We start from the raw sequence: 20587 nt of genomic DNA, 5'->3' as shown, positions 1-20587 counted from the left end.
GTTGAGACTATCGGCAAACACACCACTGTGCCTGGCATATGCATATGTATATATATTTCACTTTCTTTTATTTATTTATAGATTGGGTCTTGCTATGTAGAACTGTGTGGGCTGAACTTGAACTTGTAAATTTATTGTCTCCGTCTCCAGAGGGCTGGGATTAGAGGTGTACACCACCACACTTCACCTTCCATTACTTAGCTGTTTTCTTCCAACTGCAGATGAGGATGGATGTACTGTTACAATGAAGTACTCATACCTTCAGGCATGAGGGCCAGGCCTCATCTGTAAGTATGAAGTCCCTTCTACCCTAACCTGCTCTGTAGACCAGGCTGGCCTTGAACTCACAAAGATCCGCTGCCTCTGTCTCCAGAGTGCTAGGATTAAAGGCCTGTGCCACCACCCACCGCCCGGCTTTACTAAACATTTTAACCGTCTATCAGACACCTAGGTTCTATGTAGAGTATAGAGATGCCCCTGGGCAAAGAACAGTAGCATCCTGGACTCACAGTGACCTGGGTCACCTGCGGAGTGGCTGTGGTGAAAAACAGATGCTGTCTTCTGGACATGACAGGGCCATCACACTCACTGCAGCTGTGGTTACCTGGCCCATCAATATGTCGTACTGGATGGGGGATGGGTAAGGACTCGTGAGGCTCCATCCTACTTGAGGGGCTATTGGCAGTTAAAGGTTGCTGGCGGGAGTAGTGTTCTTCAGTTGTGTAGCTGATACTAGTTCATGCTCCAATAAATACCCTCCTCTATGCTCAGGCAAGCAACCCTAACTAATTTCAGTGGGTCACAAAAGACCAAATAATAATAATAATAATAATAATAATAATAATAATAATAAAAGAAAGAAAGAAAAAGAAATGAAAGTAGGGGAGGCTTATTGGGAAGAAAATTTTCAGCGGGTGACCAAAAGTCATTCTATTCGTGTGTGAAAATTTCCCTTCCCCCTCAGTAAATATTTGCTGAATTCATGGCCAGGCGAAATGAGTACAGCAACCAGTTTTTCACAGACGCTCCCTAGAGAAGTGGCTCCAAGCCGATGAGGGGGTCTCATTAAAACCACCTGGCGAAGTGTGTGGCGGTCCTGAGCCCCGCCCCTAAGTGGCAGGCGGACCCCGTCACATGTTGGCGGCTAGCCAATCATCTAGGGAGGGCGGGGCAAGAAAAAGAAAGCGAAGTGTGCTCCTGGCCTTGCGGACGTTCCTGTCTGAACTCAGGTCAATTCGGGTGGCCTAATGTCGCAAAACGGAGCCGATCCTGAGCAGCGCCAGCAGGCGTCGGAGGCGGACGCCATGGCAGGGACCTTCCGGGCGAGCGGTAATTGCAGGGCGGCCTGGACCCGCTGCAGCGTGTAGCCGAGCCTACCTTTTCTGTAGGAAGTTCTGGTCCCAACGTCAAGGTTGGCACCCCCACCCGAAGCCCGGGTGGCCGGCCGAGGGCAGGAAGGGCTTGCGGCCATGTGTCACTGCAAGGGTTTAACCCTTTAACTCCCCTCCGTCAGCCTTTAGCTTCTAGAAACACTTCGCGCAGCGAGCGCCCCTGAGCTTGGGTCTGGTAGGGCGTTAGAGCCATTCAGGGAAGGAGAGGGAAACAGGGAGCTTTACTAATTGATCTTGACTGACCGTCCCCAGAACACCAGCATATTCGCTACAATCCGCTCCAGGACGAGTGGGTGTTAGTGTCGGCCCATCGCATGAAGCGGCCCTGGCAAGGACAAGTGGAGCCCCAGCCACTGGAGACAGTGCCCCGCCACGACCCACTCAACCCGCTGTGTCCCGGGGCCACACGAGCCAACGGGGAGGTAAGCCCGAAAGCACAGCCACCAAGCGAGACAGGAGGAAATTGTTCTCCCTTATTGCTGCCCTTCACCCACAAGAGGGAGCAGTGCGCCTCTTTTTGGGTCACATCCTGTCAAGCAATTTTGATCCCTAGAGTGGGCCTTCCTTGCTCCCTAGCAGCTTGTGTAGGCCTTGAAGCCCGCCAGGTGGTAGTATTTCTAGCCTCTTCTTGTCAGTAGGTGAATCCACTGTATGATGGCACCTTCCTGTTTGACAATGACTTCCCAGCTCTGCAGCCCAATGCTCCGGATCCAGGTACCGTCAATCTAACCAGTGTTGGGTACAAGGGAGACTGTCTCTCTTGGGGGAACTTGTGCTGCAGAGAGTAATGCTCCTTTATCTCAGGACCCAGTGACCATCCTCTTTTCCGTGCAGAGGCCGCCAGAGGAGTTTGGTAACTATGGATTGCCCTATTTACAGCCCAGGGTCAAAGACTAAGACCTGGACTTGGACCAACCAACCCCTATCTCTCTGTCTTCCCGTCTTCCCTCCCCACGTAGTAAGGTCATGTGCTTCCACCCCTGGTCGGATGTGACGCTGCCACTCATGTCAGTCCCTGAGATTCGAGCTGTCATCGATGCCTGGGCCTCAGTCACAGAGGAGCTGGGTGCCAAGTACCCTTGGGTGCAGGTCTGTGAGGGGGAGGTAGAACTTTGGTTTAGGGGAATACCATTACTGCTTCCGCAGGGTGTAACCAGGAGGGGGTTGACTTGATGTCTCTTCGACTCTTAACCCTCTCTACTCATACCCGATAGATCTTTGAAAACAAAGGAGCCATGATGGGCTGTTCTAACCCCCACCCCCACTGTCAGGTCAGTATGTCAGGGCTGGTAATGGCTTTCTTGGCTGAGTCTCCATGCTGAGGTTGTGGACAGAACTAGATTAAGGGATGGATCCAAAGGAATGCATTAGCCATGTGGAGGCTTAGCGTTAGATAACGGACTTGCCGACCCTTCTTTTCTCTTGCCCCTTGACAGGTCTGGGCCAGCAGTTTCCTGCCAGATATTGCCCAGCGTGAAGAGCGATCCCAGCAGAGTTTTCACAGCCAGCACGGAAAGCCTCTGTTACTGGAATACGGCCACCAAGAGCTCCTCAGGAAGGTGGGAGAGCTCCAGGCCCTGTGTTCCCAAGGAGTCTCTAGCCCTTTGGCTGTCAAAGTGCACAGAAGGGGGATGGACTTCCTGCAGTCACCTACAGGAAGGTAGACTCGGGTGGTGGCAAAAGTGGAGAGACACAATCAGATCCTTCCCTTTTGCCTTCCTGATACTTTTCCCCTTCCCCTCTTACATGTACGCCCCATTTTAATCCTGTGTGTCCAGGAGCGCTTGGTCCTATCCAGTGAGCACTGGCTCGTCCTGGTCCCCTTCTGGGCAGTGTGGCCTTTCCAGACTCTACTGCTGCCCCGGCGGCATGTGCGGCGGCTGCCTGAGCTGACCCCTGCTGAACGTGACGGTAAGGATCCCACGTAGGCCCCTGGGACTGGGTGCTGAATAGACGGACCCTAGTGGGTCCAGCACCTATTTCCAGGTTGAAAACCAGGCTCTGATTCCAGATCTAGCTTCCATCATGAAGAAGCTCTTGACCAAGTATGACAACCTATTTGAGACGTCTTTTCCCTACTCCATGGGCTGGCATGGTAAGGCTTTTGGTGGCGGAGTAGCCCCAGTACTATTTCTGGGTTTCTAGGTCCTGGCTTAGGGAACTGCATCCCTACCAGGCATTAAAACATTTGGTGGCCTTAAAACATATCCAGAGCAGGGGTGCTGGGACTGAGGGTGGAGTAATTTGATGAAATTGTCACTGAATACTAATGGTTGAGTTTCCTGGTGGAAAATACTGGGAACTGTAGTATTTAGGTACCTAGTGTACTTTAGGGGAGGGACCAGACTGAAGACTTGAAAGAGAGCCTTCCCGATCATTCCATCTTTTTCTTGCCAGGGGCTCCCACGGAATTAAAGACGGGAGCCACCTATGAGCACTGGCAGCTGCATGCTCATTACTACCCCCCACTGCTGCGCTCTGCTACTGTCCGGAAGTTCATGGTCGGCTACGAAATGCTTGCCCAGGCTCAGCGGGACCTAACTCCTGAACAGGTCAGGGCTCAGCATCCTGAGTCTTCATAGCCCCTTTCATCTCATAGCCCCCCAACAGTCGTGATTCTGGGGGTCCTCATAGAAAACACAGGTATTCCTAAGAACTTGGAATTCCTAAGAACTTGCTGTTCAACCCCATCCCCTGTGACTTCAGCTGTCCTTGTTACCAGTCTTCCAATACCATAAGCACTCCTCAGTAATTCCGGGGATCAGAACCCCCATACCATTCTGAGTGACCCTTACTCTCCGTGTTTTCTCCTTGTCACCTTGTAGGCTGCCGAAAGATTAAGGGCGCTTCCCGAGGTACATTATTGCCTGGCAAAGAAGGACAAGGAAACAGCAACTACGGCTTGACTTGTGATGACAACAGAGCCTTGAAGCTTTCTGCCTGAGAGAACTGGGGCCTGGAGTTTGGGCAGCTGTGACATCAATAAAACTGCTTCTCAGATTTCAACCATGTTTTCTGACACGAGAGGAGTGTGAACTCTTACGTACTGGAGTCTAGGGGAAAGGCTAAGTGTGACTCCAAACACACTCTTTCCTGCCTACAGATGTTCAGAATGTAGGCCAGAAAGATTTGATGCAAGAATTCCCTCCCAAGCCAGAGGGATGGTGCATACCTGTAATTCCACCACCTTAGAGACTGAAGTAGGACTGTGAGTTTGAAGCCAGCCTGGGTTACCTAGCAAGACCTAGACTCTGAAACCAAAGCCAAGCTGGGCCTCGTGGGGCAGGGCTGTAATTCCAGCTACCCAGGAGGCTGAGGCGGGAGGATTGCAAATTCAAGGCAAGCCTGGTTAGCTTAGAGAGACTGTCTTGAGAAATAGCTCAGTGATAGAGTATTTCTCTGGTATGTGTGAGGCTCTGTGTTCAACTCTTAGTTTGGGGGAAAAAAATTGGACCTCCGATCTCTGAAGAGTATTCACTATTGTATCTGATCCTCTTGTGATACAAACATCATTCTAATTTTGGAGACTATTTTAAACTCCCCTGCTCATAGCTTTGCAGAGTCTTCGGGAAGGCCAGTGTCCTTTGTATCACCGAGTTTATTACTGTCAGTTCACCAAGCCGGGGCCTCCAAGCTTGGTGGGGAGAGGGTGAAGAGAATCCTAGTCCCAGAGGTCGGTCCAGACGCTGGGCTGCTGGCCAGGACCCTGGTTTTGTGAGTGGTCACAGCTAGACTCTGCTCCAGACCACAGGGGCTAAAGGGGCGGCTTGGGAGTGTGCATGTGGCTTGGTGTTCTTAGCTTCCTCGAGCCTCTGTGTGCAGTATATGTGGCCTCAGCTGTGCTGATAAAATAGTAGCTGCTCAGGCAGAAAACAGTGCTAACCATGAAGAGGCCAGCCAGGGTAGACCCAGAGTCTGCCCTCTCCTTCCTGGATCTGTTGTTTTTTTTTTTTTCTCTCCCTCCTTGTGATAGTGGAGGAACAACAGGCTTTTCAGTTTATGACACCAGATGTCACGTGGTGTTCTCCAGATTCTAAAGCAATGTTGAGAGTTGTGAGTGACGTCAGGAAGGCTAGAATGCCTTTCTTCTTTTGTTTCCCATGGGAACTGAGTCTTCGGGATGAGAAGTCGGCACGTAAAACCTGGACAAGTGACGGGATGACCTAGAAGAACCCTGGCTTCCTCTTCCTGCCTTCCAACCCAGGGCCCTTCCTCCTGGCACCTTGGAGGGATGAGGGGTGCCTGGGATTGGGAATATTGTGAGGGTCTGGGAAATCAAAGTAGGCATCTCCCTTGACACTCCCTGGGTAGTTAGCTGGTTTCTTAGGGCATAAGTACTCCCCTCCCCGCAACCTTGCCTGTATTTGGGATCGCCCGAGAAGTTCTAAAAACAGTACTGGGGTCTGGATGCAACAAGCAGAGATTGTGATTTAGCTGGCATGGGATGGGACCTGACTGTTTTAAAAGTACAATACTCGACAAAGTTTGAGAACTAGACCAACCCTCCGTTTTCCTATCTTATCTGAAGTCAGGGGCACCTTCAACAAATGCAGTCAGCTGCCCAGTGGTTCAGTAGGGGACCTGAGGCTGCGTGGACGGCTGGGAGGGGAAGAGCCAGAGCACCTTCAGGCCTGCAGTCCCGGGGAGGACAGGCCTTCACGAGAGGTATAAGGAATGCAGCTTCAGGTTTTGTCCTAGGAATCCTACTCTGGTACTCTCCTCTCAAGTTCCAGACGGGACAGGAAGTGTCCGGAGGAGGTGGAAGTGATTGGCAGTTGGAGGCTCCAATGGGCCGAGAGCCCCCTCTGTTCACCTCTCTCGTTCTATTGGCGCCTGGAGGAGCCGCCCCGACTTGCGGGAGCCCAGCGCAGGAGGGAGTAGTGGCCGGGGCAGAGGGCGAGGGTGGAGGGCGCTGGCGGCGGCAGCCGCGGAAGGTGAGGCCTGCTGGGACCCGGGTGTTGACACCCAAGCCTTGCCAAGAGGGGGCGGGGCAGGGTGGTGTGTGATCTGAAAGGCGGAGAGTGGCTGATGGACTATGAGTGTGTCTGTGTGAGTTCGAGGCAGTGTCTGTGGGTGACGATGTCAGTGTGTGTAGGCTCCGTAACTGCTGTCATCTGGTGTGTCTGTCAGCGAATGTGACTGCGTCTGAGAGTGTGATTGTAGCTGAGTCTGCATGTGGCACAGCAGTCAGTGGGTAATTTTTGGTGCGTGTTCGTTTGTGAGAGGGACTGTGACCGCACCAGGGAGTGTGTTTTGGGAAACTCTGTGGGGTCTGCCAGTGTGAGAGTGGATGGTTGGGTTTCTGTGTGATAGCGTGTGATGTCCGAAGTGGAAGAACAAGAGACTTGTGACTGCAGTGTGTCCTGTGTCCTCGCCTAGACGGTTTAGGAGTGAGGCTGTGTTCTGATATTCCGGGAAACTTCAGTTGTTGAGGGAGACTGACTTTCCTACCGGGCCTGCAACATAGACAGATCCACCCCCAGTGCACATGGCTCTCCATCTTCCTCTGCCCAAGATTTGACGGGGGCTGAGAATGCAGCTCTATGGTAAAGTGCTTGTCTAGCGTGAGCCAGGGCCTGGGTTTCATCTGAGAAAGTGAGTCTCGTCACTGGGCCACATGTACTCCAAGCCTCTGGATTGCTGGGATTACAGGTGCGGCACATCTGTTTTTATATGGTGCTGGGCATCAAACCTAGGGTTTTGTGCATGTGAGGCGAGCTCTCCCGAGTGAGCTCTATCCCTAGGCCCCTGGTCTACTGGTGTTCCTGTTTCATGCCTGACTCCGTTTCTTTCCATGGCTTCCTCTGTCCCCGGGATTATCTTTCCGGAGAGCTTTCTGTGTGTCTCCTCACAGCTTTTCCTCCCAGGTGTCTCCATGTTTCTGCTTTTCTAGTTCGGTCGCCAAGCCCTCTCCCAGTGTCCCTCTGCTTGACTTCCCTGTTTGCTCATGTTCCTGGCCACACAGGGCTTGTAACCTTGACACGATGCTGATCTGTCACTAAGAGTTCTTGTGAGCTCCTTGTGGTGAGGAGTCGCTTTTAGGGAACACTGGGAAGGCCCTGCACCCCCTCACACATCACACGTGTGTCTTTGTGTCAGTGGGACCACTAGTAGACTGAGATGTGTAAATGTGTCTGGGTCTGAGTGTGTCAGGGTGACTGTGAGTGATCGTATCCAAGAATATGAGTCTGAGGGTAACCGTGAGTCTTGTATATCTGGCACCAAGGGATCAAAGGCATTTCCTGGTGCTGAGGCCCACCGGGTGAAAGGGGAGAATAGAAATGGCCCGAACTTGCAGGGAGGGGGGGAACTGGACTCTGGCCTTTCCTTATATTCTCCAGTGTGAGGCCTGTTTTCCCCTGGAAGCACAGCCAACTGTGCCCTTAGGAAACATCCGCTGGAGAATGGAAAGAATAGGAAGGAGTGTGTGTGTGCGTTAAATTTTTTTAATTGTGTCCACATGTGTTCAGGGGAATAGCTGTGTGTTAGTTCACTGTGCCTAGTGAGTGCTGGAGTAAATATGGTTTGGGTGGCTCCGAGAAAACCCAGTTAATCTTCTAGCGACGGGGATAAGCAAAAGCAGCCAGCCCTCCTCTCTCCCTCGGTCCTGGCTGTGTCTCTGGCTTCCTTCTCCAACTTGAGGGGGGAGGCCTTTTCCCTTCCCAGGCCCTGGGGTGGGAGGGAATGAGAGAGGAGGGAAGAGGAAGGGGTGGGAGGAGGGGGCCTGGCTAGGGGTGGCTAAGCTCAAGGCCCAGAGGGGGCGGGGCAGGGAATGGGAAGGAGAGGATGGTTCTGGGGTCCTAGAACTGAGTGGAGAGGAGACAGTGCTGGAGGCTGTAGGAGGAAGTCTTGGAGGCCATGGACACTCAGCCACTGTGATTATCGAGGTAGGGTGTGGCTACACGGGGTAAATGGGACTGAGGGGTGGGCCAATAAGATGTTCAGGGTGACACAGATATGTGGAGGCCTTATTCTATTCTACTCTGGAGGGGTCTTCTGGTACCCCTTCATTATGCCTTCAATCTGCTGCTCACCTCCAGCCCAGAGTCCTTTCTCCCAGCACCCCACTCCTCTATATGGACATTTCTCAGACTTTACGTTTCTGCTGCCCCCACTGTGCAGACTTTTGCACACTGGCCCCTACCACCATTGCCTTAGGTCCTAAACACTGTTCTTTTAACCCCTACTTGGTGCTGTGGCCCCCACACCAGGCGCCTGCTCCTGTAGGCTCCCAGCTCCCCTCGCTTCTCCGCCACCCCGGCTCCATCTCCATCTGCTGGCTGCTCGCCCGCTCTCAGCCTCTGGCAGCAGCCAGGGCATCTGGATCCGCTTAACTCTGTAGCCCCAGCCGGCACCCTAGCTCTATCCAGCCTCACAGGCTGAGACCAACAAGATTTCAAGCCAGGCCCATCTGAGTGGCCCAAGTACTGGAGTAAGACGCCAGACCCAGGCCAAAGGCTTGGCAGTCAGAGAGGGGCTAGGCCTCAGGTTGCGATTATAGGGTGCATTTGGACCCATTCTTGTCAGCTCTTTATCTTAGAGTGATGAAGTCTTATCTCACTTGCTGTGTGTTGGCCAGAGGCAGTAATTAGCCTTGGTCAGCTTGGGGGGGGGGGGGTGGGGGGGGGGGGGAGTGGATGCCAGAATTCCCAGTGGCTGGATTGCATGGGTTAATGGGAGTGGCTGAGCCAGTGCCAGTCCTTAGTGCCAGGGGTGGGCGCCAAAGGTGATGTGTGTGTGTGTGTGTGTGTGTGTGTGTGTGTGTGTGTAATCCTGGCACAGTCTGTTGCCTCTGGCTTTTGTTCTGGGCCCTAAGCCCAGAACTGAGATGAACTTTGTGTTTGTGTGTGTGTCCTCCCGTGTGCATGCTCACACACACACAAGGACAAATATATACAGCACTGGGTATTTGGTGGGAAAGGGGCCTTCAGGTTAGAATCCTCAGTCATTTCCAATAGCTTCGTTTCTCTTGATGCAGCTCATGGATGGGGAACTCCTAAGCACCCCTTTTCTCCACAGATGAGCAGCAGCTGCTCAGGGCTGAGCAGGGTCCTGGTGGCTGTGGCTACAGCCCTGGTGTCTTCCTCCTCCCCCTGCCCCCAAGCCTGGGGTCCTCCAGGTAAGAAAATGACACTCTGTGACCGCCTTAGGAGACTTACTATTCTCACCCTGGCCCATTCCTGTGGCCTAATTTAGAAGCCTCCCCGCCCCCATCACACACACACACACACACACACACACACACACACACACACACCATTTCTAACAGCCTGGGTCCCTTCTCTGTCTTGTCCCATCTCTGGCTCGCAAGTATAACTTAATGTTTTGACACAATGACCCCACCCAGGTCTTAGCAGCCTGCTCCATACCCTTACCAGTCTCATAAATGGAAGGGGAGTTTAAAAGAAGTGCTTCACCCCAGGAATGCCCTCCACAGGGGTCCAGTATGGGCAGCTTGGCAGGTCCATGATGCTGTGCTGTCCTGGAGTGAACGCAGGGTAAGTGTTCACCTACCCGCTAATCTCGTACAAATGACTCTTCCTTGACCCTGCCCAGACCTCATGCTTCCTCCATACTTGCTTCTTCTGTCGTAGTTCTTGCCTCTGTGTCCTCACCAACTGTCCTTATTCAATAGAAAATTCAGCCAGTGTTGGGAATGTAGCTCAGTGTTAGAGCTCCTGTCTGGTACATATAAGGCCTTGCGGTTGATACTAGTACCAAAAATCATCACTTAGTTAGCTAGCCGTAGTGTTTGAGTACCTGCTAAGTGCCTGGTCTGTTTATTGGAGGCTCTGAGATAACAGCAAGATGCATGTCTTCAAGAGGTTGCATCCTAGTGGGGAGGACAGACAGTAAGCACTCAAGAATCTTGCTAGGTCTAAAAGGAGCAGGCATGCACAGGTTAGAGGAGGCACACTCCTGGCCAGGCAACAGCTTGTGAAAATGCCCTGAGGTGGGACTGACCTTAGTAACAAAGAACTGAGGAAAAGAATGTGGCCTGTGGGGGAAGGAAGGGTGAGGTAGCCCAGGAAAGGAAGGCACAGGCTAGATCACAAGGGGCTTTATATTTGGGTTTAGTCTCTTTTTGCATTTACTTTATTACTTTATCTATTTATTTTGGTACCTGGGAATGGTCTGGAACTTGCTCTGTAGCCAAGACTGGCCTCAAACTCATGAGTCTCCTGCTTCAGCTTCCTGAGATAATTGGCATGTACCACCGCATCAGGCATGGGGGTGTGGTTTATTGCAAGTGTGCTTAGAGGCTCTGAGAGAACAGCTGCATGGCCTGACTTCGTCTCTCTCTGTCATTCCTTCGTCTCACCTTCAGGACGCCAGTGTCCTGGTTTCGGGATGGGGAGTTAAGGCTGCTTCAGGGACCCGACTCTGGACTAGGACACAGACTGTTCTTGGCCCACGTGGACAGCACTGATGAGGGCACTTACGTCTGCCAGACCATGGATGGTGTATTTGGGGGCACAGTGACCCTGAAGCTGGGCTGTGAGTTAGGGAAGGTGGCAGTGAGGGGCCATTGGATTCCCAAGGGGACCTGGGACCTGAGCAAGCTCTCTGGGATAGGGAGGAGCTAGGGATGTCTCAGTCTGTAGCTGGACCCTGTGTGTCTAGTTCCCCCAGCTCGTCCCGAGGTCTCCTGCCAAGCAGTAGACTATGAAAACTTCTCCTGTACTTGGAGTCCCAGCCAGGTCAGCGGTTTGCCCACCCGCTACCTTACTTCCTACAGGTATGTGTGGGTGTGTCTAGTATGTGTGCTTATGCAGCTTGGGATGCTGGCACGATATGGGTGTGGCTAGCAAGGGAGGGAAGTGCTGACAAATTCGCAGAGAAGGCAGGGGGCTCTTTTCCTCCTGACCTCACATGGCACCCTTTCCATCAGGAAGAAGATCCTACCAGGAACTGAGAGTGAGAGGTAGGAAGGGAGTGAGAGGGAGGGAGAGAGAGAGAGAGAGAGACAGACAGACAGACAGACAGACAGACAGACAGACTGGGTACTCTTAACTTGTGACCTATTTGCAAAACTCAAGACCATATCCTCCCTCCTAGGGAAAGTTCATCCACAGGGCCTTGGCCATGCCCACAGGACCCTCTAGAGGCTTTCCGATGTGTGGTCCATGGGGCAGAGTTCTGGAGTGAGTACCGGATCAATGTGACTGAGGTGAACCCACTGGGTGCCAGCTCATGCCTACTGGACGTGAGATTACAGAGCATCTGTGAGTACCCCAACCCCCAGACTCCCATCACAGAGACTCCAAACAGATTCACACCCTCCCTGCCCCAACTTCCAACTGGTCCTCTCCTTCTTGTATATAAAGAGCAAGTAGTCACAGGGATGGGTACACACTCCAGAGCAGTGGTTCGCGGCCCAGTGGGTGGCCACATGTCAGACATCCTGCTTGTCAGATATTTACATCATGGTTCATAACAGTTGCAAAATTACAGTTAGGGAGTAACAACAAAAACTTTTTTTTTTTTTTACCTTTTTTTTTGTTTTTTCAAGACAGGGCTTCTCTGTGTAGCTTTGGCTAGCCTGGAACTCATGCTGTAAACCAGGTTGGCCTTAAACTCACAAAGATCTACCTGCCTCTGCCTCCTGAGTGCTGGGATTAAAGTTGTGTGCCACCACTGCCTGGTGCAACGAAAATAATTTTATGGTGGTGGGGGGTCACCCCCACATGAGGAACTGTATTAAAGGATCACAGCATTAGGAAGGCTGAGAACCACTGTTCTGGAGGTTGCTACCACTATCTACAAGTTAGTTGCTGCTATCTTCTTGGCCGCCTAGGTAACTCCTGCTTATAGGCCCTAGGCTGAAGGCACTCCAGTCTCATGCTCTCCCTGCCCAAGGGAAAGGCTTGCTGATCCCTTTCTCTTGATCTGAGTGTGGGAGAGGAGATGACTGTAAAACTAGGCTGGAATTTGGACCAGTGAATCTTCTGTGGATGCAAAGAAGAATCCTTTATCACTCAAACTTATCAAATTTCTGCTTATTTTATAACAAGGATAACAGATAGGCCCTGAAGCTAGATGAGTAACCAAATTTGACATTTTCTTGCCCTCCTGGGAGTGTCTGATTAAAACATCTTTACGCACACACTGTGGGAAATGGTGAGGAAGGGATGAATACTTGTCACTCACCTTGAACTTTGTGTCTGGCTACCCTTAGTGCGTCCCGATCCACCCCAGGGACTGCGGGTGGAATCAGTACCTGGTTACCCGAGACGCCTGCATGCAAGCTGGACATACCCTGCTTCCTGGCGCCGCCAACCCCACTTCCTGCTCAGGTTCCGGCTACAATACCGTCCAGCACAGCATCCAGCCTGGTCCACGGTGAGGTCTGCAGTGTGTCTCAATCTTTCTCTTCAGGTTCTGTGTCTTGTTTTGAGATCTTGAATACTGTGTATAGCTTCCAGGCATGGGCAGGTCTCAGAAGACCCAGTTTTCCCCCTATATAGCATACCCGGGTGTTGAGCCGGGGGCTGGAGTTGCCCCTGGCAGGACAGAAACTTCTGTCCTGGGTAACTAACAATAATGCAAGCCTGTCTATGAAGACAGAAATCGGTTTAAAAATCACTTATAGGGACTGGGAAAATGCAAAGCAATTGTGCAAACATTGAGTTTGGATCCTCAGAACCCACATAAAGCCAGGTGACGCCATGCAGTTTGTAACCTGAGCGCTCCCATGGCAAGATGGGAGGCAAATCCAGCAGAATCTCAGGAAGTTCCTGGGCCATATGCAGCTGAGAACAGCAGCCTGTTTCAAACAATGTACACGGAAAAGACTTACCCCTGAGTTTGTCCTCTGACAACCACATGCATGTTGGGTTTGCTCACATGTGCATGCAAACACATACACACCAGATAATAACTTCTAGAAAAGGGGGTATCTTACCCAGAGAACCCCTCATATGTCTAGCTGAAACCAGTGAATCTCCCCACAGAGTGGTCGGCTTCTGTCCTGGGAGGAGCCCCACTCGTTTGTAACCTGCATTCGGAGCTGTCTGCCTGCAGGGTACCTTGTTACACATTTTACATACGTCACCTCTGTGAGGTATATTCACCCCTATTTTACAAATGAAGAATTCAAGACGTAGAGAGACCCCAAACAACTCAGCAAGTAGCTTAGCAAGGTTTTGACCTAGACAGACTGATACAACAGTCCCTCTAAGTGACCACTGCAGGCTTCCATTTTTCTAACCCCAGATATAGTTTCTGTCCCACAAGCCACCCAACATGGGGCCTAGACCCTCTCTACCTGATGATGGTGACAGTGTGAGAGAGGGGTACTTTTTTCCTGGCTGGGGCTGGGTAGGCTCTCTACTAAAAGCTTGAACCACATCCTGAGGAACCATTTTTGCCTCCAGGTCGAGCCAATTGGCTTGGAGGAGGTGATAACGGATGCCGTGGCTGGGCTGCCCCATGCGGTACGAGTCAGTGCCAGGGACTTTCTGGATGCTGGCACCTGGAGTGCCTGGAGCCCAGAGGCCTGGGGTACTCCTAGCACTGGTGAGAGACGAAGACAAAGAAGAGGGCAGAGCCCTTACCCCCAAATCAGCTGTCAGCTAGACAGCTCACACATGCCCTGTCAGGGTCCTTCAGGCACTGCTATTGCTGTCCTACGCAATAGCCTGCAGCCCTATCCTAACTTTAGCCCGGAGTCCCTACGGCTGCACTTCTAGACTCTATGTCTGCAAGTCTACAAGCCAGATCCCCAGAAACTGACCATACCCTCTGAAACTGCTTCTTAGGCCCCACCTCAAACTTAGGTTCTAGTCCTGCCCTTGCTTTAGAAAGGAAGAAGCTTCTAGGTACACTTCTCAGGTTTCGTCTTCCTCAGGTCCCCTGCAGAATGAAATATCTGATGGGAACCAGGGACACAAACAGCAAGAGGCAGTAGGTCAGGAGGACGGTCCCACCCCTCCAAGGCCATCCTTGCAGCCAGACCCAAGACCGCTTGGTAAGCTTGGGCTGATTGGTAAAGGTGTATGGAGGATAAAGGTCCAAGAGAGGTGTCACCAAGCATGGCTAACGTCGCTCTCCCAGTGACACATGGCCTTCTCCCTCAGATCACAGGGACCCCTTGGAGCAAGTGGCTGTGTTAGCATCTTTGGGAATCTTCTCTTTTCTTGGCCTGGCTGTTGGAGCCCTGGCACTGGGGTTCTGGTGAGTGAGTGCCACTGGTTCCTTAGCTGTGACTCCCCCCTCCCCCTCCCAGCAGCTGCTGTGATGCCCAGAGACCACATTCATCCCCACCCGAAGGGCCTCCTGCTGATTGCCTACTGAACCTGTCCGATTTGGGAACCACTTCTTCCCCCTAACTGTCCTTTCCCTCGTGATTTTCACTCGTTTCTCACTCCTTGCTAATAAATCCCCAAGAGACCTGGTTCTGGGGAGACAGCTACCCTTTTATGCTACAGGCTGAGGCTGAGACGGGGTGGGAAGGATGGACCTCAAAAACCTGGGCTGTTGGCACCAATGATTCCAGTGGACAGGCTTCCAGGTGAGTAGCACTTAGTAATGCATGCCCCAACTCGAGTGTCTGGCTTAAGAACCTGATGCCCTAGTAATTTTATGGGTACTGGGGATCACTGGAGTTGGGAGCTCCTCATGTTTATATCTATGCAAGGGGAGTAGGGTAGACCTTTCACTTTTCAGTGCCTGGTCTCAGAAATGAGTCTCTTCCCTCCTGGAATATTGGGAATTCCAGGTAGCTCCCTTCATTTTCAAGGTCTCAGAACTGGATATCACCCCTTCCTCCTTAAATGTCTTGGATAAATGCTTGCTCCTCTCCCTGACTTGAAAAATTAAAATTTATTATTACTGTGTGTTTTGTGTGTGTGTATGGTTATGTGTACGCAAGCACATATGTGCCATGGCACATGTTGGGAGGTCACAGAACTTGTGGAGTTCTTTTTTCCACCTTTACATGGGTTCCAGGGATTGAACCCAAGTCATTAGACTTGCTTGTCTGGCATATACCTCACCCACTGAGCACCACTACCCACTCCTCGCAGGCCCCCTAGACCCAGAGCTATGTCTACTTCCTTATCTTTAGGGTGTCAGGGCTCCCTCAAAAGTTCCTCCTCAGAGTGTTTTATTCTCAGGATGTCAGGACCCAGTCCTGCTGTCTGACTTGCTCCCTGCCCTTGTAGGCATTCCAAACCTGCAGAGGACCCAGGAGAACTTCAGCTGATTCCGCCTGTAACCCTTTCCGGCTGGGGTGGTTAAATGGACGGGCAGAAAAGGAGGCAGAGCAGTGTGGATCCCTATGGATGGAGGTCTCAGTTGGAAGTCTGAAGCCCTTTTTTTTGAGACCCTATATTCCAAGCTTGCTGCCAGCTAAACGCTGCCTGGACTTCTGATGTCATCCTTGAGGTGGAAGTTCACCCAAGGAGTGTGTAAAGATGTGCATGTCTGTGTCCACCTGTGACTGTGCATACGTGAGATAAGGAACAGACATTCTCTGTATGTGTGTATATAGATGCTCGGAGAGTGTGTGCAGACCTTGGCCTTGGCCCTTGTGGGGACTGTGAAGAGTTGAAATAAAGAGACTGAAGAAGTTTTTGGATTGCTGTCTAATGTTGTTTTATTAGTTTTGCTGCTGGGGGCTCGGGTACATTTTCATTTGTAGTTCCAGATTTAAGTTGGACAGAGTCCCCTGGAGCCTTTTCCCGTGACGCTCAAGCCACCGAGCCAGGCTGCCGTTCTGAGGATGAACACAAACAGTACGCCGCGGCAGGTGAAGCCTGGGAAGGGAAAAGTCCAAAGCTATGCCCAGATTTGGGGAATGAGCTTAGGGAGGGTTCAGGGGTTAGGGCCAAGAGACAGATGAAAACTTGAGGAGGCACCAGAATTAGCACTGGGGCTGGGATTGGGAGGTAGAGGCAGTTCCAGGTATCAGGGCTGGGGGCAGAGCTCACACAATAGCCTGAAGGTGACAGTCCCCATCGGCCTCCTGCAGTTCCACGTGGAGAATCTTCCTCAGTAGCCTGCTTGGGAGCGGTTGTCTATAGAGCTGAGTACAGCAAGTAGAGCTGGAGGGCAGTGGCAAGCCTGCAGAACAACAGGGTCCTGTCTTCAGAAAGGTCTGGAGCCACAGCCACTCTATGAAAGTTGAACTTTCTGGGTCCCATCCCTTCTAGTCCTCCACTCATCATTCTATGCCCTCCGAGAACTTACCTGTTCCAGAGTCTGGGCTCAGAAGCAACAATATCAACAGGAGGCTGCTGGTGGGCGAGAGCCCCTCCATGCCGCTCAGCCTCGGTGTTTCTTTCTCCTCCTCTCCCTACCTTTTATCTAGTTGCATTTTGCCTGGGGCACTAGGTGAGTCAGAGACGGGTGGCAATACCTTGCTTATCTTGTGATGTGGCTCTTGGCCTGTGTCACTGTCCCCAGCCCTTTCTCGGACAACCATCTTTTCCCACTGGCTCATAAGCCCCAAACAGAGAACACTGAAGAGAGGTAGTGAGTGATGTAGGGGCTGATGTTACAGCGGCTTAGGGCAGCCACGATCCACTTGGACATCTACTAATAGGCATTTACAATCATAGTGTAGCCACACATTCATCAGTCATACGTTGGTCACGTAACCTCATAAAGTTACACCCATGACTGTGTAATCATAGACAAAATCATACAGTTCCAGTTATTCCCAAAAGCCCCACTGCAATACATTTGCATTCCCACCACTATCCCTCTGTGCTATCATATTACATATTCCGACAGAAGGGTTTATGAGTGGGTAGGAACAGAAGGCAGGCCAGCACTAACCTGCCTTTATCTTCTCCTCCCTACTTTCTGCCCTGGCCTGCCTACTTATCAGGAGAAAAGACTGGGTCCCTAAAACAGACTCTACTTGGCAAAGAGAGACTCTCGCCATGAAGCGGAGGTAAAGGGTAGTGGATGAGGGGAAACAGAAGCTCTTTCATGCCCGACTGCTGCTGTTAAAACAGGAGGAGGGATATCGTGGCACATGTCTTTATTTCCAGCATTTGAGAGGCAGAAGCAAATCACTCTGAGTTTGAGGCTAGCCTGGTCTATATAGTGAGCTCCAGAGCAGCCTGGGCTACATAACGAGACCCTGTCTCAACAAACAAACAAAACTCCCAGAAGATGAAAAAGCCCCTCCCCCAAATCTCACCTTCTTGCTTCTGCTTGGTCTTGTTCCACGGATGCCAGCTTGTCAGTGCGAGCCTGGGGGTTTCCAGACTTAGTCTCTGGCTTGTTGGAGATATCAGACTCAAGAGCTAAGTTAGGTCTCTTTTGATTCAAATTTCATCCTCTTTACACTCTGGGCTTGAAGGAATATACCCCTCCCAACCCAGGTTCAGAAATACCCATTTCCCCAAACTCTGAGCACCCATTCTACTATTCCCTTCCCTCCCTTCCATGCAAAAGCCCCTCTCATCTTGAGGCAGTTCTTTCTGGAAAATTATAATCTGCTGGGGGTGGGGCACGCTGGTTGGGTTAATGGTCCAGACGCCTAATCTGAGGACTTCAATTTTCAAGTCCTGTTCTGGATTTGAAATACAAACTGAGCCACAACCCTAAGAATCCATCCCTTATCTATACGTTGTGTTCTCTGCTCAGAGGCCAATCATCTTCTGTAGATAGAGCTCTTGGACTGCCATGATCTCTGAGCAGCTTGTTCTGCTATAGCTAGGCTGAGAATCTAAGTCTTGCTTCCTCCTGTCTAGGGTGAGACCCAAATGCTCTTCTGGATACTGTCTCAGAGGCCTTCTGACTGTCTGGATGAGGCCCAGTGCTACACGAAGCTTGTGAAGGGGTCTTTGATGTAAACACGTGAGGAGATGGCTAAAAGTTTGCACAGTTTCAGGTATTTGGAAGTAACCACAACCTAGAGGCTACTCATCCTGAAGGTTTGGAACCCGAGGCTTTAGGGTATCTCTTACTCCCTTTCTAGACCTGTGTTCCAAGGCTTGGGTGTAGTACCCCCCCCCCAAAAAAAATCCCCCAGGTTGTATCATCCTGTCTTATTTGTTTTGTTAGCTAGTTGCCTGCTATTTGGGAGCTCTTCTGGACTTGTCAATCTAGAGATCTTTGGAAAGGAGAAACATTTTCCTGGCTGTGCACCCATCTCTTCTTTGGCGTCTCCAAAGATATAAAGGCCAAGCCTTCCTTTCCAGCACAAATGGTTATGGCGGGGGCTGTGCCAGGCTAAAAGTCAGCTTTGGGCTCAGCCCAAATCCAGGCTGTCTCCCCTTTCCGGTGCTGGAGTGAGTGTCTATGGGGAGGTGAAGGAAGCAGCCTGACTCTTGCCACCTAAGAGTTGGTTCCAGAGTGATTTGGGTTGGCAAGATAAAAACGGGTGGCGGACTCTTCTAGGGATGCCAAGTATCTTTAAAACTGGGTTCAGGGGCTGGCAAGATGGCCATGGTGACAAGCCTGAGGACCCGAGTGAACCCTGGAACCCATATGGTAGAAAGAGAATGGACTCTCTCAAGTTGTCCTTTGACCTCTGCATGCACATGCACTGTGGTGAATGGGCACACATACACACTTGTAATGAAACAAACAAACAAACAAACAAAAAGGGATCAGACTGGAGGGAGCCGGTTTGGGGTTTTAGCTGTAGGAAAGGCCTTAGACCCTTAACCCTTGTCACTCTCTTGAACTGGTTCTTCCTCTCTCTGACTCTGTAAAACTTTGGCTAAAATGTTTTAGAGTCACTCTCAAGTAGGGAAGATTCTTCAGACGTCTGGCCAAGTTCCAGCTAGAGGAAGGCAGTAACAGCTGGAGTTGTGGGAACACTGATAAGTGGGGGAAATATGTGGCCTACTGTGTGGGTGCTTTTGGGGAGGGTGTGGCAGGGAGCCAGTCACTGATAGTAATTAGAAGAGGACGATAATTAGGGGCCCTTAGGAGCAACGGAGGCCTTGACATGCAAGGGCATCCTACCAGGGAGGGACGCCCTGTGGGTAAGAAAACAGCAGGTGTGAAGTGGGATTCCCAGCACCAAAGGCGGCTGCGGCGGTAAAGTCAGGAAGGCAGTGGGCGTGACTTTAAATCTTTAATGCACCGGCTGTCTGTGCAGCGCTGGTGGGGGTGCGACATAGGAGACCACGACCTGAGCGCTGGGGAGCAGGCCTCAGGCCGCTCGACAAACAGCTCATTAGGCCCCGCAGAGGCTCCAGCTTCTGCTCCCGGGGGTGCGCCGAGCTGTAGGGCGACCCGACAACGACATGAGGCCGGGCAGGGGCTCCTGAACTCCCCCACATCCGTCCTCCGACACTAAAACTCGTTCATGCCCCCACGAGATCGCAGCCCCCTCACCTCCGCTCCCTGCGCCACATTCGCAGCCAAGGAAAAAAGTAGAAGCAGCCCCAGTAGATCCTGCAAAGAGAAGGCAGAGCCGGACCCGGAGGGGCGGGGCTGACCCACAGACCCCACCCCTGGAACCTAGCCCGCAAAGAAGCCCCGCCCCCAGGGGCTGGATATCCTCAGTCCACGCCCCTCTAGGGCCCGCTCCGCCCGCCCCGGGATGCGCACCTTCCCCCCCCCCCCCACCCCCGGCCTCATATCCCTCCTCCGCACCACCCGCCTCCACTCACTCCTCCTCCGCTTCCAGCGCCACTTCGTATCTCCTCAATCGCGACATGTCCCGGGCTCCAGCGGTTCCTGGGGAGCAGCATGATAGGAACACTTATTCCCAGCCGCGAGTCCCCTTCTCCATCATTCCCAGGACGATTCTGAATAGTCCTCAGGTACTCCGAGGCAGGTGGCCCCCCGCAAGCCAATTGCCACATCGGGACAGGATGGGATTGATGATATGGAAGTCACTGGAAGTTAAGGCGTTAGAAGGACGGTTATCTAGGGACCGGGGCGTGGAGTCGTCAAGGAGAGCGGTCTGGCAGCAGTGGGGCTGGGTCATTTAGGGCCCTGGATGAAGATTTTTTTCAGGGGCTGGAGTCACCTGAAGGGGGGCTCAGGGGTCGGCACAGCCTAAACTCCCCGCCCTCCCTGGCTCCGCCCCGGAAACGGACCGTTAACAATTACATCACAGGGATACCTTCGCACTTTAGGGGTGTGGCTTGCGTATCACCCGGAAGGGGAGGAGCCAGTTTTTCGTCGGTGGAGGCGGGTTTGAAACGTTACGCTAAGTAGTGGCCCTGAGTTTTATCACTGAAGGGACGTAGTCGGAGTTTATTAAGATGCCGGTTACG

The 20587-nt window shown here is 52.0% G+C and overlaps 3 protein-coding genes and 2 long non-coding RNA genes across 12 annotated transcripts in view; 4 read left to right on the top strand and 1 right to left on the bottom strand.

Annotated features, from left to right (window-relative positions):
- Positions 1 to 1067: 1067 nt before the first annotated feature.
- Positions 1068 to 4397, top strand: Galt (galactose-1-phosphate uridylyltransferase). Of its 3 annotated transcripts, none has more exons than XM_048419944.3 (11): positions 1068 to 1329; positions 1644 to 1813; positions 2030 to 2105; positions 2196 to 2244; positions 2351 to 2480; positions 2606 to 2662; positions 2828 to 2950; positions 3170 to 3302; positions 3403 to 3486; positions 3789 to 3943; positions 4217 to 4397. In XM_048419944.3, the coding sequence occupies exons 1-11, from the start codon at positions 1248 to 1250 to the stop codon at positions 4295 to 4297; spliced, it is 1140 nt and encodes a 379-aa protein (XP_048275901.3). In that variant the 5' UTR covers positions 1068 to 1247; the 3' UTR covers positions 4298 to 4397. The 3 variants fall into 3 exon arrangements, with proteins under 3 accessions (XP_048275901.3, XP_087753300.1, XP_087753299.1); XM_087897174.1 differs by having other exon boundaries at positions 1267 to 1411; XM_087897173.1 differs by lacking the exon at positions 1068 to 1329 and having other exon boundaries at positions 1673 to 1813; positions 2027 to 2105.
- A 1766-nt stretch (positions 4398 to 6163) lies between these two features.
- Il11ra (interleukin 11 receptor subunit alpha) lies at positions 6164 to 15972 on the top strand. Of its 3 annotated transcripts, none has more exons than XM_048419937.3 (13): positions 6164 to 6325; positions 9411 to 9510; positions 9829 to 9889; positions 10720 to 10889; positions 11016 to 11130; positions 11284 to 11316; positions 11451 to 11617; positions 12571 to 12734; positions 13769 to 13910; positions 14242 to 14361; positions 14471 to 14567; positions 14822 to 14904; positions 15557 to 15972. In XM_048419937.3, the coding sequence occupies exons 1-13, from the start codon at positions 6179 to 6181 to the stop codon at positions 15595 to 15597; spliced, it is 1440 nt and encodes a 479-aa protein (XP_048275894.3). In that variant the 5' UTR covers positions 6164 to 6178; the 3' UTR covers positions 15598 to 15972. The 3 variants fall into 3 exon arrangements, with proteins under 3 accessions (XP_048275894.3, XP_085533361.2, XP_048275898.3); XM_085677235.2 differs by lacking the exon at positions 6164 to 6325 and adding an exon at positions 6458 to 7043; XM_048419941.3 differs by lacking the exon at positions 6164 to 6325 and adding an exon at positions 8147 to 8278.
- On the bottom strand, positions 15965 to 20401 carry LOC125390810 (C-C motif chemokine 27-like). Of its 4 annotated transcripts, none has more exons than XM_048419953.3 (6): positions 20338 to 20401; positions 19976 to 20042; positions 19698 to 19757; positions 17545 to 17624; positions 16325 to 16457; positions 15965 to 16150 (listed from the first exon to the last, which is right to left on the bottom strand). In XM_048419953.3, the coding sequence occupies exons 2-6, from the start codon at positions 20020 to 20022 to the stop codon at positions 15994 to 15996; spliced, it is 477 nt and encodes a 158-aa protein (XP_048275910.3). In that variant the 5' UTR covers positions 20023 to 20042; positions 20338 to 20401; the 3' UTR covers positions 15965 to 15993. The 4 variants fall into 4 exon arrangements, with proteins under 4 accessions (XP_048275910.3, XP_048275911.3, XP_048275913.1 ...); XM_048419954.3 differs by having other exon boundaries at positions 17545 to 17597; XM_048419955.2 differs by lacking the exons at positions 15965 to 16150; positions 16325 to 16457; positions 17545 to 17624 and adding an exon at positions 19422 to 19583.
- LOC148119562 (uncharacterized) lies at positions 16374 to 17333 on the top strand. The gene is made up of 2 exons (XR_015735110.1): positions 16374 to 16489; positions 17227 to 17333. It is a non-coding gene; the product is annotated as an uncharacterized LOC148119562 (long non-coding RNA).
- The window catches only part of LOC125390812 (uncharacterized), a 35725-nt gene continuing 35133 nt past the window's right edge, over positions 19996 to 20587 (top strand). Inside the window, exon 1 of the long non-coding RNA XR_014997330.2 lies at positions 19996 to 20128. This is a non-coding gene — a long non-coding RNA (uncharacterized LOC125390812). The remainder of the gene's footprint in view (positions 20129 to 20587) is intronic.

This window comes from Myodes glareolus, chromosome 16, assembly GCF_982192425.1.
Source record: "Myodes glareolus chromosome 16, mMyoGla1.1, whole genome shotgun sequence".
NCBI classification, from domain to species: domain Eukaryota; kingdom Metazoa; phylum Chordata; class Mammalia; order Rodentia; family Cricetidae; genus Myodes; species Myodes glareolus.
Note: the sequence above shows the minus strand (reverse complement) of the source record. Positions and strands in the feature narration are given on the sequence as shown.

Coding starts and splice junctions, on each gene's coding strand:
- Il11ra (XM_048419937.3), top strand. CDS start 6,179: ATGGGCCGAGAGCCCCCTCTGTTCACCTCTCTCGTTCTATTGGCGCCT. Junction 11,317..11,450: donor CCAGGAACTGAGAGTGAGAG/GTAGGAAGGGAG, acceptor CCTCCCTCCTAG/GGAAAGTTCATCCACAGGGC. Junction 14,362..14,470: donor GCCAGACCCAAGACCGCTTG/GTAAGCTTGGGC, acceptor CTTCTCCCTCAG/ATCACAGGGACCCCTTGGAG.
- LOC125390810 (XM_048419953.3), bottom strand. CDS start 20,022: ATGTCGCGATTGAGGAGATACGAAGTGGCGCTGGAAGCGGAGGAGGA. Junction 19,758..19,975: donor GCGCTGGAAGCGGAGGAGGA/GTGAGTGGAGGC, acceptor TTCTCTTTGCAG/GATCTACTGGGGCTGCTTCT. Junction 16,151..16,324: donor TGTCACCTTCAGGCTATTGT/GTGAGCTCTGCC, acceptor TTCCCTTCCCAG/GCTTCACCTGCCGCGGCGTA.
- Galt (XM_048419944.3), top strand. CDS start 1,248: ATGTCGCAAAACGGAGCCGATCCTGAGCAGCGCCAGCAGGCGTCGGAG. Junction 2,481..2,605: donor CCAAGTACCCTTGGGTGCAG/GTCTGTGAGGGG, acceptor CATACCCGATAG/ATCTTTGAAAACAAAGGAGC. Junction 2,663..2,827: donor ACCCCCACCCCCACTGTCAG/GTCAGTATGTCA, acceptor GCCCCTTGACAG/GTCTGGGCCAGCAGTTTCCT.